The sequence below is a fragment of the Vespa crabro genome, chromosome 3, assembly GCF_910589235.1.
Source record: "Vespa crabro chromosome 3, iyVesCrab1.2, whole genome shotgun sequence".
Classification (NCBI taxonomy): Eukaryota; Metazoa; Arthropoda; class Insecta; order Hymenoptera; family Vespidae; genus Vespa; species Vespa crabro.
In genome coordinates, this window is record NC_060957.1 from 12,646,867 (window position 1) to 12,663,569 (window position 16,703).

The window sequence follows — 16,703 nt, forward strand, 5'->3', positions numbered from 1 at the left end:
CTCTCTCTCTCTCAGCAAGCGGATGTTAATCTTATTGGGGCTTTCCTAACTGGTAACGTAACGTGACATATGGTAGGCTCCACAACCGGTAGATAATTTCGTTCAAGATATACAAGCGAATCGGCAACATGGCTACGAGACGAGAGGAGAACTCCTAACGCTAATGGATCGTGAGCAAAGTGAAATCCCACGGAATAACGTCGATGTAAACGCCGTTAGAACGGATCTCAGTCGCATTCTTTTTAAGGTCAATGGCTTCTCGAGTTTATCATCTTGTAATCCGTCCTTTAGATCGACGGAAATATACTTTATTAGGTACAAAAATATTATATGTCTCTTTTTTTTTTTTTTTTTTTTCCTTTCATCCGCCCCCTCCCCCGTTTTCTTTTTGTTACTTTTCTTTTTTTTCTCTCCATCTATCTTTTTTTTTTTTTTTTCTTTCTTTCTTTCTGTCCCGTCGATAGACAGATGAGAATTTCCAATGCTAATTAAATTGTTCGAGGTGATTTACGAGTCAATGTTAGCTCAGGAAGACTTTGTTTTTCTCTCTCTCTCTCTCTCTCTCTCTCGTTTTTTTCATCGCTAATCCATGTTCGAAGAACGCGTTTATGGGTATTACTTTTTTCAGGATTAAGAAATCAAAAGATTCGATAATAATCGATCTTTCGTTAACTAAAAATACGATAAGTTTTTAAGTGGTACCAACAATAATGATATCATACAGTCGAAGTTTATGGCTACCGAATATATGTCCGTTCCCTGAAAGAGATCCCTTGTCGATCTTTTGTCATACGAATGATCGATACCACGACCTTCTAACCTGCCGTCTTTCATTCTACGTATCCGTCCACTTTCGAGCGTGTTACGATCGAATATTACGAGATATCTTCGTACGATACGTTCGGACATGGATCCTGACAATCGATCGATCGATCGATCGAATATCTATCTGTCGTTCTCTCGAAATTTACGTCTTATTCACTAGACGAAGAAAATGAGGATAGATCGTGTTATAGGCGCCGAATCAAAGAAATTGTATTAAGACTATTATAAATTCCATGGAAATATTATACTTCGATGGTATTTTAAACGTATTTAAACGTCATTTGGACGTGCTCAAGGAGATGCAAATTTCTAAGGACATTCAACACGCCTCTTTTAAATTACCCGAGGCCATAAATTAATCTCAAGCGTGAGATATCGATCAAGGAGTCTACAACTTGCCAGGGGCAAGGAAAGACCCTCGAGGTTTATTATCTCGGATATTATTCCTACTGGCGAACTGTAAACGTTGAAACGACGAGAATTATGGAACTCGTGCGCGAGTCAAGTAAACGAGCTATAGGTGTTTGGTCACCGCCTTCATTCGAGTACGTTTCGAGTTTCGAGTCTTCTGGTTGGTATAAGTCACGTTCGTAGATATCTCATAAATATCGCGTATATCGATCGTCGACTCTCAGAATCCCCAAAGTCCTTTGATATTATTTTCTTACGAGATTTAACAATCTTAACTTATCATTACTTTCTCATGCGATCTTATTTTCTCTCTTCCTCTCTCTCTTTTTTTTTCTGTTTCGTGCAACGCGCGCAATAACAAGGGTCGATAGATGATCTTTGATAAAAGATACACGATTATGCAGAAAACGTTAGACCAATTAAGTATCTTTCTACGTGGCATAGTTAACGGTACTTTGTACTGGCTTGCCTGCCACCGTTCAAGTAAGAGAGAATGTTGCCGATCCAGGATGATTAATTAAGTTACGCTGATGTAAGTAGAATTAACTCGGTAGATACGCGTTAACCTCAACATTAAACGATAATAATTTATGACATCAGAATGAAATAAGTATTTACGCGTTTCTTTTATCTATCTACCCCCATATTTTCGACCCTGACTTCTTCTGACGTTGCTGAAGATATGTTACCGTTGAAAAAAAATTTTCCACTTGGTCAAACTGAATTTTTACGCGTCGTATTCTTCTCTCGTACTTTCACAAACGTTACTCTCGTGAGTTAATAATTAACACCGATGCAACGTGTTACGTTACTTTTCAGCGCGATTTTTCTTTTTTTTTTTTTTCCTTTTTTTTGTTTCCTTTTTCTCTCGTTGTCTCTTTTTATTCATTTCATTCTCTTCGTTTCCTAACTTTTTACTTTTCTCTCTCTCTCTCTCTCTCTCTCCCTTTTTTTCTTTTTTCTTTTTTTTTTTTTGCATTACATAAAACTACGGCAAGTGTCAGGTTCATCGAGTATTCACATTCACGCTATAGCGTAACGTTCTCTCATGTCCATGAACTTAACTGAGAATTTTTATCAGATTATAAAAGGAATTATATTAAATAGTATTTGCATTACGCTTTTCCTCAATGCACATTCGTGCATCGTACTTATAAATTATTTATATCTATGAATAAGAAATTAAGAAAAAAACTAATTCTACAGTCTCTAACTTCTAAATCCTACTTTCTCTCTCTCTCTCTCTCTCTCTCTCTCATTTTTTCTTTCTTTCCTTCTTTCTTTCTATTTATAATCTTTAGTAAAATTGCCGATAAAGTAATAATTTGTCACATATCGTTAAGTCATACTATTTTCATTGGTCATTGCTCCGGAATTAAAGTTGCTGGTACTTCATATTACCGTAGTATTATTGCTTGTGTAATCTTGCTATTTCTCTCTCTCTCTCTCTCTCTCTCTTTTTCCCTCTTTCACACATACACACACACACACACACATTCACGTACGCACGTACACGCATACATATTATCTTTTTTTCGTTTAGAGACACTTCCCGATTAAATCTTTTAATCCTCGAGAGTCGATTGATATGGACTATAGTGAAAATAATGAAATAGAAAGCCGAGATAGACGAGAGGAGAGAAGAATGAACTTTTATTAAGGGGAAAACGAGGAAGAGAAGATCCGCGTTATTTCCGCGACGCGATTAGGAATCCATTCAGGATCTCGCTATGCTTATCGTTTAAGATAAGAAAAGATAAAGAGAAAAGAACTATGACAAATAGAACGAAGATACATATTTGATTGTTGAGAATCAGTTGGTAAATAACGTAGTATTGATAAGAACATAAATGTTCTTTAAACTTACGTGTCTAACAACGTCCTTTTGTCCATCGTTAGATGCCTCTTCGACGTTTATTTGAATCCCTGACATGCCGTGGGGTGTCGATTCCTCGTGAAAACAATTGGACAGAACACTCTTCTCCTGTTCGTTATTAGTAAAGGTCGTTGACTCTTCGATGATCTTCATCATTCGTTTAGCTTCGATCGATCGAATATTATTGTCTTATTTAGATGCTGCTCTCTTCCAAGTTTCAATTATTTTTTATTTATAATATTTCTCTCTCTCTCTCTCTCTCTATTTCTCTATTTCTTTTCTTGTTCCTTTAATTTATCATGGATTCCACAAGAAACCCCACAAAGATCATCTTCGAAAAATTTATCACGTGCTTCGTGACGACTATCCTATCTTTCTCTCTCTCTCTCTCTCTCTCTCTCTCTCTCTCTCTCTCTTTCTTACTTTCTTTCTTTCTTTAACCAATCGCCTGATTCTTAAGTTTAGAACCCTTCGCAAGAATATAGGAACTTTGACCTCGTATTAGAGTAACAGATAAGATAATATCTGCCGGTACGTCCTTTCTCTCCCTCGGTTATAATACGAGCTGAGAGCAGAACAAACGAGTCCTATTCCTTTCTCTCTACTTGCGTGTTTCTACGTAGAATATCAACAGGTGAGTTCCTCCTTGGCTTGGGTTTATCTTTTCGGATGCTTTTTTTTTTTTTTCTTTTTTTTAATTTTTTGTTTTTCTTTTTTACGATTTCCCTTTTTGTTTCTCTCCTTTGTTTCTTTTTAGAAAATCGTGCACGGATTCACGAAAGAAAAATGCAAAAGAGGATAAAGTTTTGAAGGGGGCGGGGGTTGTTGATCCTAGCGTTCGAATCACGTGCGAATCTTTTTTTCTTTTTATATCTATATATATATATATCTATATATATATATATATATCCGTGTGTTTCTATATATAGATAGATAAACAGATATATATATATATATATATATATATGTATATATATATATTTATATATGTATATATATGAGTTCCGCACGCCGTTTCGTGATCGTCTCTCTCGCACGCGTGCGACTAGAGCCGCCGTCGCATCTGGCCTTTGGACTGGCTGGCAGGAGACCACCAGATCGGTTTTATACCTTCGTATCTCCCACTCTATACTTCGCGGTCTCGCTCCGCGAGTTCGCTCACGGCACGTCGATCCTACACACGGGCAGTTCCACCACGGCCGAGAGGATCGATCTTTTTTTCTTCCTCTTTCTCCTCCTCCTCCTCCTCCTCCTCCTCCTCCTTTACCTCCTCTTTCCTCCTTTTCCTCCTTCTTCTCCTCCTCCTCATCACCAGACACGCATACTCGCACGCAAAACGGCATGTTAAGATGGAAAGAGAGTCACCGATTGCGTGTGTGTGTGTGTGTACTGCTCGGCTCTAAACGCAAGGACGATCGACAGGAGGAGGACGAGAGAGAGAGAGAGAGAGAAGGAGAGGGAGAGAGGTAGAAGGGTCTACGTTCATGCCCTAGCTCTCCCTGCTTCGCTTGACAACCGATACCCAATCGATTTTTCCATTTTTCATTTCCTTTTCTTTTTCTTTTCTTTTTGTTTCCTTTTCCTATCTTTTCTCTCTCTCTCTCTCTCTCTCTTTTCCTCTGCCTGTCTGTCTTTCTGTCTCCATTTCGCTTTTTTTTCTCTTATTATTTACTCATTCGTAAATAGATAACTAGGCCTTATTACCTGTTACTTTTGATTTTATTATTTACTCGTTATGAACTTATTGGTCTCGACTGAATAAACTCGAACGAGATCATTGAGTTCCCAATTTGACACGTAATAGTTAACGCGTAATCGTTTTCTTACGTTAATCATTTCGATATTAGTTCGAAATATTTTTCAATATGTATTGTTTAGTGCTCGAAAGACTGGTTTCTTTTTTTTTTTTTTTTTTCTTTTCTTTTCTTTTTTTTTTTCGTGAATTTCTATATGACATTCGATTTTAAAGAAGTATATGAATATTTCGATGACAAGGGTCTTGCTTCTGTTTTTTTTTTTTTTTTTGTTTTTTTTTTTTTGTAATATATTGTAGTATAAATTTCGTCTGTCTATCATTTTTGTATTTTCATTTATCTTGTTATATTATCTCGATCGGACAAGATCATTCTAACCAATGAGATCATCATATTATATATTTCTATTTTTCATTTAGTCCTTTCCACGTTGGCCTTTCTTCTTTTTATTATTATTATTATTATTATTATTTTAAATTCTTTTTCTTCTAATGATTATAGGTATCCGTTCGACAAAAGATATATTGCTATTTCGTTCGAACGAAAAGAATCTCCGACTTCGAAATCTCCGTTTCGAAGAAGTTTATATCTACTTTTAACAATACCCCTTTATCCTTTGTTCTTGAAGTCGACAAGATTATTCTTATCTTTTCTTTTCGTGCTACCGGATTTATGTCGCTTTATTAAAGAAACCGCTTTTATATCTCGTACTCACCGCGATCTTATTTTAATTTCTTCGTACGCCGATCGCCATGACTCGCTTGTCTCATCTTTCTGCGGCTCGTATATCGGCCATGTCTGGACGACAGTAACAACCTCGAGCGAGTTCTTTGCTTCTCTACAACATGGATTATAAGAGGTCTACGGGATGACCAAAACGAGGAAAGAGCTATTGTATAGCTTCTCATTGGAAACCTGTTCTGTCTTTTTTCATGCAAACACGCGTAGGTAATCCCATTCGTGATAGAGTGCAAAACAAATCCCTGTAATTTCCTTTCAATATGTTTTCCATGTTCTTCTTCATTTTTTATCGAGTTAGAATTTTTTTTTGCGTGCGTGCGTGCGTATATATATATATGTGTGTGTGTGTGTTTTTTTTTGTTGTACGTACTTTCGGCCAGGATCTGTCATAATCATTTTGAACTACACGAATGTGGCTAACTAACATGAAAGCCCCGATTGGCCGAGCATCGTCGATATTTCATAATTCTTGGTGCAACTAGGCGGTATTCGCGTGGGAGGATAGAGATTCCCGTGCAAAGGTAATTCCGTAGCAATCGTATAACCGTCTAATGTCCCGTTACGACAGAATTCATGACGTGAAATCCGGGTCATGATAGAATGCTGTCGTGGATGAATCGCGTGTACTATGTTCGATCTGTAGAATATTATTTCGCATATATCGAATTCCGTCTAGGTATCGATACGGATCAATCAAAGTACAAGTTTATTTCTTTACGCGAGCGAAAATCCATGGATGATATTATTTAAGACGAAATAATACAAAAATGGAACGGGAAAGGAATAATTTACTTATCATCGAAATTTACGAATTACATTTTGTCCTCGATTTTTCCTACGTCAGCTCAGAAGATAACATCCTCTTCGCGTCACGAAATGCGTGGCTGTTGGAAAAAAAAGAAAAATGTATATTGCTTTCGAGTAAATAGTCGGCATTTCGTTCGTTTCCTCGGCCAATTTTGTAACCTTGAGATTTTCGACGAAATGTAAAGCCCAAGAAATCCAATCACGAGTCACCAATTACACCATGGTACTCCCTAAAAATCATTAGTCGGTTTCTCTCTCCCTCTCTTTTTTTCCCTCATTCTCTCTTTCTCTCTCTTTCTCTTTCTCTCTCTCTCTCGGCAAGACGTAATCGATGCGTCACGCATCTGTAATTCACACCAATGAGACGAGGGGAGAATCACACGACTTCGATCGATCCTCTGAGTCACTGCAATGATCTTTTTTCTTCTTTTTCTTTTTTTTTCCTTTTTTCTTTTTTTTTTTCTTCTTCTTCTTTTTCCCCCGGATCTTTTTGATGCCGAGGACGCGGAAGGCGTAAGCGTGCTCGTTAGAACTCGACTATTCCTCCTGAGGCATCGTTCCTCAACAACGATATACGACGATAACGAGGTGGAGAATAAGAAGAAAGAATTATATATTCCGATCACAGGCGATAAACCGTGCTCGAGATCGCTCTATTTCGGGCAAGGACTTTGACGGCTTCCTTCCTGTAACGAGTCAAGTCGTCATCGTTTGCGTTCGTTTAAATAGCACCTCTGAACAGGCAGCTACCTAGCGAGAGTAGTCGCGAGGTCGCGAATCTCGCGAAACGATCTCGATTGCTAACACGACGTTAAGTAGTTCTCTCTCTCTATATATCTTTTTCTTTCTATACTCACTTCCACCTCCTCCACCTCCATCTTCTCCTCCTTCTCCTTCTTCCTCCTCGACCTCCAGTTTCCTCAAGCCAAGAAATTACGTGGCTCTTTTCGAAGGCACACCGATCTCTCCGCACGTAGACTCCGCACGCACGTCTCTCCGTTCTCGCGGAATTTACACTTTTGAACGATAATACGTGCGTGTCCTATTCCTCCTTTTTTCTTTTTCTTTTTCTTTTTTTCTTTTTTTTTTTTCTTTTCTTTTTTTCTCTTTGCTACGAAATACGACCTTCGTAAACTTACGAGTCCCACGATTCCACGAAATTCGTGACGAATTTTTCGCAAGTTAAAATACTAAATAAGCATTGGTTTTACGTAATACACGAAGGACACATGTTGTGGCATCGTTCGTTCGATAGTTTTCAATCAATCGAGGTTAAGAATCGATCGATCGATCCTTCGATCCTTCGATTGGAAACTCTTTGCATACCTTTTGCTTGAATATACTTATCGGGATAATTACGAGGGACGATTGAAAGAAAACGAGAGAGAAGATACATCGTAGAAACGTATTTTTACGATCGCGTGACAATTTTCATGGAACGAATGAACGAATGTAGAGATAATCAATCGATTAGCTTCTTCTTCGTCATTTTATCGAATGCAAATTTATATTGTAGAATTATACAATTCTCTTAGAGATAAATAAAGCGTCTTTGTTTTCAAGTTCACTTTTATTTTTCGCTAAGGAGAGAAAATACATTGTCGTAATGTAACGTAGAAATCGTCGTTTCTTTTATGGCCGATCAAAATTTATTATCCTTTCTACTTTATAATCGGATTGATCGATCAATTCGAATATCCCCGTTAAATGGAAATCGATATGACGTGTAAAGATGCGATTAAATTTCAAGTGCAACGTTCGAATCATGTTATTCGTCTAAAAAAAAAAAAAAAAAATTACCTATGAAATTACCTGCATACATATATACACACACACACACACACACACACACATATATATGTATATACTTTATATGTTATACGTTTTCACGAAGTCACTTCAGACTTGACAAGCTGAACCAAAGAATTTCAAGCCGTTAGGCGGAAGTAAAGAGTTAGGGATCCAGATCCCTTTCAAGATCCTTACCCGTGTCATACGTCATTGTCTCTCTTTCTTTTTCCTTTATTCAATCTTTCGGCGCTCTCTATTCCGTCTCTTTCGATGGAGCAAGGTCAACACTTTCGACAGCTTCCTGATCCATGTCGCGCTCAAGCCTTCGATACGTGCTTCGCTTACATACGTGCGTGAGTTTGTGCGTGCGTGCGAGCGAGCACACGCGGCCAATAAAAGACAAAAAAAAAGAAAAAAAGAAAAAAAAAGAAAAAAAAGGGAAAAAAAAAAGAAGAAAGAAAAAGTCGAACGTTCAATGGTAATATCGATCGTTTCCGATCGCGAGCAAGGTTAAAAGGGATTGGCTCTCTGGTGCTCCTTTCAATCTCTTTCTCTGTTTCTCTCATTATTTGTATTCCTGAGAGAAAAACAAAGATAGAGAGAGAGAGAGAGAGAGAGAGAGAGAGAGAGAGAGAGAGAGAGAGAGAGAGAGAGAGACAGAGAGAACGTTTTTGTCCTTCTCTTTTCCTCGTCTTCTTCGGAATTTATTTCATTTACTGCCCATCGGGTGGCCGTGCGAACCTTCGCTCCGTTAAAATTAATTACGCGTCCATCTACCTGTTTCTCACCTTCTTACATCCTGCTGGCGATTGTTTAACGCCACGAGCGTATAGGTAATCAGTGAATCGCGCCTTTTAATTTTTATTTATCTTATAATGTTTAATGCTATCAATCATTTAAAAAAAAAAAAAAAAAAAGAAAAAAAGAAAAAGAAAAAGGAAGAAAGAAAGAAAAAGTTGAAAGGAAGAAATTGTTCTCGATTTAACTGACGTCATTATTGAAATATTTTAGAGAATTGTATGTATCGATCCATTCATTCGAGATAATATTTCAAAGAATTAGAATCGTGCGAATGCTGGATGATAAGAGTGTGTGTATGTGTGTATGTACATTATCAGCTTTGGTCCACGTTCAAGAGAGAGATAGAGTTAGAGATAGAGATAAAGATAAAGATAGAGATAGACGAAGGATGACTAGACATGTTCGGTCCATCCTGAACTCGCTTTGCTCGTTGAGGGATTATGCAGATAGTGACCCAACGAAGATGCACGTTGCAGAGCTCAGGGACGAGAGTGGCTCTTTGCATATTCATGATTCTCCTATCGGACGTTCATTGTAGTATCATTGTACCAAAGATCTTCCTATCTGGTGATATATCGTCTCGGTCAAAAATATAAGATCGTAATTCCATTGCTTGTTTATTTTAATCCTAAGAACAAATTATTATATCTTTTGTCATGAGAAATTAGATTGTCGATAGGTGGAATCAGTATATTAAATAATATTGTTATCTCGCGAAAGAAAGATGTCTGATAAAAATCGGAAAATTTTCTTTTATGGTCTACGTTGATGACGAAATATATATATATATATATAATTATTAATGCTTGGCTCAACGTAATAATCTTTCATACGTTAAAACAAATTCAAGACTGATTTAACCGATAACAAAATATTACTGGTTGAATTTAAAAACGATAGGAAGAAAGATAAGGAACGCGTTTAATGCTCAACGCGATGATCGTCCCCATTGAAAGGTTCGAAACATATAATTCTATGAACGAGAGAACAAGATCGGAATAATAATTAATAAACACGGATATCCTTTTGCTCGAACGTAAGATGCCATTCAGATAATCGAGCGTAATAATTTTTTAATGATATATACATATATATATATATATCGAGAAATCGTAAGAAAGGATCGTTTTATCGGTTAAATAATTTCATTGTTTATGTTGGCATAATCTATTTAGAAAATTTGTTGAGAACATTAAAACGCGTTAAAAATTTTGTTCTCGTTCTCTTATCGATTTAATGATATCGAAATCATTTGATCGTGAGACGTCATTAAACGAAACGTCAAAAATTATAGACGTAAACCAAAAAAAAAAGGATCTCTTTATCGATCGATCGATCGATCAATCGTTATAGATCGACAGATGAATCAATGGGTTTTGATACGTTTCAAGTCCCGATACTCAAAATGAACTTTTTTTTTAAAACAGGTAATATGACGCAAGTAATGCAATTGTTTTACGTTCTTTGCGATTTAATTATGTAGATGGAGATTCCAGTCGAATTGATCGAGTTAGGCGGCGAACCCCGCCTTTGCAAATATCTACGTGAATGCGTTCTCTATGGTGTGTTGTTGAATATCTATGCTCGAGAATGTCTTCGTGCGGGAAGCAGAACCCGAACCCGGACACGGTTCCCTCGATCTCTTGCATTACGTTATTGCAACGTTGTTACCGATTCGATCGACCGTTTATCTAGTCGACCCAGAACCGCGCATATCCGTGCCCGTGAACTCGAGACACCCGGTATATATATATATATATATATAACCGTTCTCACCGTTCGCCTTATCGACCCTTTTGAAAAATTGTATATCTTATAGTTTCCTCATTAAACGAGCCCAACCACTCTGATATTTCATAATGATTCGAGTAAACGTTAAATCTGGAAAACGTAAAAGCTTGATTCGATTAATCCGACAGACGGCATCTAAGCATATTCAAAAGATTTCGATCTCTCTTTATCAATCTATGTCGATCTTGTCGATCAATTACCAATCAACGATACGATTATCGGTATTTAACGTCGGGTGTTTCCTTATTCTTAAAAAGAAAAAAAGAAAGAAAGAAAGAAAGAAAGGGGTAACGTTATATTTCAGAAAGTCGACGGCTCGTAATGACGTAACTTTATAACAACTAATTAACGAATTCGCAAGGTAAAGCCGATAATTAGCGTCCCGGACTTCGTGATCTCTGACTCATGATCGGTGTTTGTTGGTGGTCGGTGGTCTTCACGATGATCGGTATTGATCTCTTTAGAGGAATTATAGTGAAACGTTTCGATGCCTTCGAGAAAGGAGGAAGCTTGTAAAACATACTTTGCATATATAATTATGCATTTGTAGATATATGCATAGGTAAGATTTTACATTTGGCTATTGAAAATTGCATATTGACAATTGCTAATAATCTCTTTCGACATTTCCAGAACTGATTATGTCATAACTCTCTTTAAATCAATTACGTTTCAGTGTTAGCGTGTTATTGTTTAACGAAAAGACTTATACAACGTGGTCGTTAGCACTATGGCTCCTATTTGGAAGTCGATAACATAAAGTAATCGTTACTTTCCTAAGGAAAGAGAAAGAGAAAGAGAGAGAGAGAGAGAGAGAGAAAGAGAGAAACTCTTTTGTAGGGTCTGGGTACTGCCGTAATCGTTCGTGTTTGACTTTTTATCATTCCACTATCGGAACGCTGCCATAATTTCTCGACACCGGATTGGCGCGAATGCATTCTCATTCTCGAGTCTTTCACTCTCTTTCTCTCTCTCTCTCTCTCTCTCTTTCTTTCTCTCTCTACGATATGCTTTCGCTGTTAAAATACCTACTCGCTCGAGAAATGTCGAGCTCCTACGCCAACGATATCCGGGGCCAGAAATATATTCTCGAAAGCGTTAATCCATTCCTTTATCTCTCTCTCTCTCTCTCTCTCTCTCTCTCTCTCTCTCTCTCTCTCTCTCTCTCTCTCTCTATTTTCTATTCTTTCTGACTTTTCTTTTTCTATTTCTTTCTCTCTCTCTCTCTCTTTTTTTTTCTTTTTCTTTTTCTTTTTTTTTTTTTTTTCATTTCTCATTTTTCTCATGGTTCATTCGTTCTTTCGCAATTTTTTCTTTTAAAATTCTTTTAAGAAGAACTTAAGCCTTTACGTTAAAGCACGCTTATCGATACACGTGCCGTAGAGCAACACGACGGATGTTTTTCCTTTTTATCTTAACAGGACAACGAGATACGCGATACTTATAACAATCTTCCTCTTCTTCTTCTTCTTTTTTCTTTTTTTTTTTTTTTTCTTTTTTTTTTTTTTTTTTTTTTTTTTTTTTTTTTTTTTTTTTTTTTTTTTTTTCTTAGCATCGACATCCGGATTTACAGGAAAATTCCAAACGACGAAAAGAAGGAGTGTCATTTGTTTGTGGAAAATTCTTGAAAAATATCTGCATTACAAATTTTATTACATTCCGACCGTGTAACCTTTCTTTTTTTTCTTGTCTCTCTCTCTCTCTCTTTTTCCCATGTAAAGAGAAGAGAAAATATGAGAGAAAAAGAAAGAGAGAGAGAGAGAGAGAGAGAGAGAGAGAGAGAGAGAGAGAGAGAGAGAGAGAGAGTGAAACGAATCAATACGTTCATCGCACTAATGCAAAATGATTCCAATTTTCTTTTCTTTCACTCACTCTATCATCTCGATCTATTGGCATGCGTTTTCAGTCAAATTATAAAACTCCTTCCTTAATAAGAATCATGATCGAGTTGTTTACGGATAACTCGAAGAGAACTTGGTTATCTCCTACGTGTCGCAAAGCACGCATATGTACAAGATTTGTATCTTAGGTAAGTCGAAAAGAAAGTGGCCATCGGAAGAAGGCGGCGCGCCTTCGTAACACCTATGTACACGTGATTTAATATTGGCGCTAACTTTTCACGTGTTCCGAGGAAGTATTTACGTAATCGTCCCACAGACATCTACCAGACCAGTTTATTCTTTTCTTTTCCTTTTTCTTTTTTCTTTTTCTTTTTCCTTATTTTTTTTTTTTTTTTGTCCAACGTCTTGTTAATCCATCGATATTATTCCTATTATCCGATCGGAGATAATAAAATAAAAGAGAGAGAGAGAGAGAGAGAGAGAGAGAAATAAAGAATCGAGAGAAACGAGTAATTCGAAGTTGTCGAGTTGTAAACACGAGTGTTTCATTCGATTCTGTCGACAATTTTTTCTAAATTATTTTTTACACGATATAGTGTCGAATTCTAGAAAGAGAAAAAAAAAAAATATATATATATATATAATATATTGTACGATTGAAGAGATTACTCTCTGTATCTTCTTTATTATCTATCTTATTGAATAGTTGCACGATCCGTCGCAATTCTTTCGTAATGAAACGAACCGCCCGTTGCCCGATTCGTTTGTCCCGATTCATTTGTCCCGATGCGTTTGTTCGCGATACAATCGTTAATGTAGGACGTGCGAGATAAGAAAAAAGAAAAAAAAAAAAAGAGAAAAAAAAACAATAAAAAAGAAAATGGATAAAAGGAAAAGTGCATGGAACGCAGTCCTCACCGTTTCCAACGATGATAAATCTTTGTGAAAGAACATTGAGGAGATATAATTAGCTCGATGAGACTATGTATTTAATGATAACTACTCGAACAACGACCGATTTACAAGTTGTACTCTTATATATCATAAGTTTGATCCCAACGTGTTGCCAACGTAGCCCGTATAAATCGTGACGCCTGTACTTGTAATTCAACTTAAACGTCCTTCGATAGCAAAATTATAATTACCTCTACGTTTGATCTCGATGAGTAAAGTGTCTCGGAATTCTCTCTCTCTCTCTCTCTCTCTCTCTCTCTCTCTCTCTCTCTCTCTCTGGCAGTCTGGCGTCATCGATTAACATTTAATTACTTTCTTTGCTCCTTTCGAAGAAATTATCCTGATCTTTTTTCGTCGAATCGATAGATTTACGTACATATATATGTAAATATTTATGTACTCACTTACTCACTCACTTACTCACTCACTTATTTACTTACTTATTTACTCTTTTTTCTTTTCCTCCTTACTCGTTCGATCGTTTTAAAAATATTTATCGCAATCTATATATCGAAACGAAATGTTCGACGAGATTTTAAACGTTCGAGCTTTGATTTCGTTGACACGACAAAGACGAAATTCATTTTACGATTAAATTCATTTTAATTAGGATATTAATTAGAATAATAACGAGCAAACAAGTTTCAATTGCTTCCTCTGAATGTTCTCTCATTGGTACTGATTAAAGAACCTTGTTACACGCGATGCGTGTCTCCAAGAGTGATCGTATTAAAAGAGATTCTGGGTAGGGAGAAATGAAGAAAGAGGCGAGAGAAAACTCGTCTGCTTTCAACGACGATGACGACGACGACGACGACGACGACGACGACGACGACGACGATGACAACATTCTGGACTAAATTATTCCTCACAGTAAATCTTTCTTTCCGGATGTGTTTCTTGACCAAACACGTTCCTGTTAGTAGCATAGTCGTTCGTCATAATCTTTCGCTTATGATTATAGACGATCGACAATGACTTCGTCATTTTGTTTTAAAGATTAAAAGAAAAAGAAAAAGAAAAAAAAAAGAAAAGAATAGAATAGAAGAAGAGATCGATTCATCGAAATCATCGAACTATCATCGAGATACTATAGTATCTTAACCATTGCTCTCGTCCGTCTAACTACCGATGGTCCTTGAAACGTCTTACTCGTTAAAACTTGTGATTTAGAAAGCGCGCGAGTATACTCAACGCGAATTATTTTATTCTGAATTATGATAAACGAGAAAAGAAATCATTTGATTGGGCCTTTGTTTGCTTTCTTTCATCGAACGAGAATAAATATGTACTTATTTATAATTTTTTGTTTTTTGCGATATGTGAAAAAGGGATTCAACGTTTGTCCTTATTAGTTCTTTTTCTATCTTTTTATATTTCTTCTTCTTGGTAGATTCGATTGGTTCGCTGTAAATGGTTAAAACGAACGTAGGTAACTCGTTGAGGCTCGAGTACCGACGAAAAGTAACCTATTATTTATCCTGTACGTAAGTTTCTTTCTCTTCTTTTTTTCTTCTTTTTTTTTTTTTTTGTTTTTATTTTATTTTGTTTCTTTTGTTGTTGTTGTTGTTCTTTTCTTCTTCTCTTTTCATTTTACTACCAGTGAACACCGAAAATGGATCGTCTCGAAAACGACGTTCTTTTGCACAGAGTTGACGTTCAATTCCATTTATCTCATTTATCGTTAGCCTTCGTTTGTACCTTTCCTTCGCGGAACGATTTCCTAAGTACTTTTACACGAGACGCTTGGTACTGCTGACCAAGTCAATGATCTGTAGTCAAGGACACTCGCGGCCAAGGTAGACTCATTCTGCTGACCGTATCTATTTATCCGGTTCCTGGTTACGAACTAGCGAGAAATTTGGTACCGTTAAATACAGATCCTGATAGTCATAAACTATTTTGGTTAAATTACGTTCGACCGGATCCATCGTCTTTCTTTTGGAGTATAAAAAATTTTTTTTCTCTTGTTTGCTATTTTTTTTCTCTTGTTTGCTATTTTTTTCTTCTTCTTCCTCCTCCTCCTCCTCCTTCCTCTCCTTCTCTTCTTTTACTTCTTCTTCTTCTTCTTCTTCTTCATGTTTTTCTTTTTCTTTTTCTTTCTCATCTCCTCAACCTTTGCCCGTTCTTCTCTCTTTTATATTCGGAATTCCCAATACGCTACGTGTGCCATATGTAGAATCTCTGGATTTCCTCTCTCGTAGGATATCGAAGTTCACGGCCGTGCATCTTTCAAGATATATAAATACTACAGCAAAATCGTTGGATACGCATGTTACGTGGGTGGTTATTACGAATTCCAAAAAGTAAAAATTCCTGAGAGTCCGGTTGTGTTATAACACTTCAAGAACGACGACTTTCGTTGCTAGTGTAGTTGTAGAGAAAATGAAGGAGAAAGAGAGAGTGAGAGAGAGAAAGAGAGAGAGAGAGAGAGAGAGAGAGAGAGAGAGAGAGAGAGAGAGAAAGGTAAAAGATTATTCGATGACACGTAGCAAATATGTTCATTCGTTACGTGTCTAAAGGCGAATGCATAATCGAAAGGATTATCTTTTTGGTCGTCGAAGAAAAGGAAAAGGAAATAGAAATAGAAATAGAAATAGAAAAAGAAGAAAAGAATTCCCCATTTAGACATTTACATATCTATGCATTTTGTTTTATCTCGACAGAAATTTTCTTGGGTATACTTACAATTTCTTCTAGGAAGAAGTCTCTCGCGCGTTATTATCCTCATATAAAATTTTGTCGGTCTAACGTGTACGTATGTACGTACATACGTACATACGTACATACGTACGTACGTACGTACAGATATTTCTTCCGTATTATACACGCGATCGTATTTACGTGGAAACGAAAGAGCTTCCATTCGCACGGAACACCCTTTCGCGGAGTCGGTCACGCGATCGCGATATTGTCATTTTCATTCTAGACGAGAAAACTTAGGTTCATGGTTTCACGTGAGTATGCAAAAGATCACTCTTTTTCCTTCCTTTTTTTTTTTTTTTTTTTTTTTTTTTTTTTTTTTTTTTTTTTTTTTGTCGTTGTTTAGAATTAATTTTATCGACTACGAGATAGTTATCGTGGGTAAATTTTCGAACGATCGGAAAGCAG

At 36.7% G+C, this 16,703-nt stretch overlaps 2 protein-coding genes across 2 annotated transcripts in view; one reads left to right on the top strand and one right to left on the bottom strand.

Moving 5' to 3' along the window:
- The window catches only part of LOC124423022 (TSC22 domain family protein 1), a 16,702-nt gene extending 11,678 nt beyond the window's left edge, over positions 1 to 5,024 (bottom strand). The window contains exon 1 of the mRNA XM_046960244.1: positions 3,104 to 5,024. Within this exon, the coding sequence (XP_046816200.1) occupies positions 3,104 to 3,268 (165 nt within the window). The 5' untranslated portion in view covers positions 3,269 to 5,024. The remainder of the gene's footprint in view (positions 1 to 3,103) is intronic.
- The window catches only part of LOC124423019 (nuclear migration protein nudC), a 75,902-nt gene that overhangs the window by 13,022 nt on the left and 46,177 nt on the right, over positions 1 to 16,703 (top strand). The window lies entirely within an intron of this gene.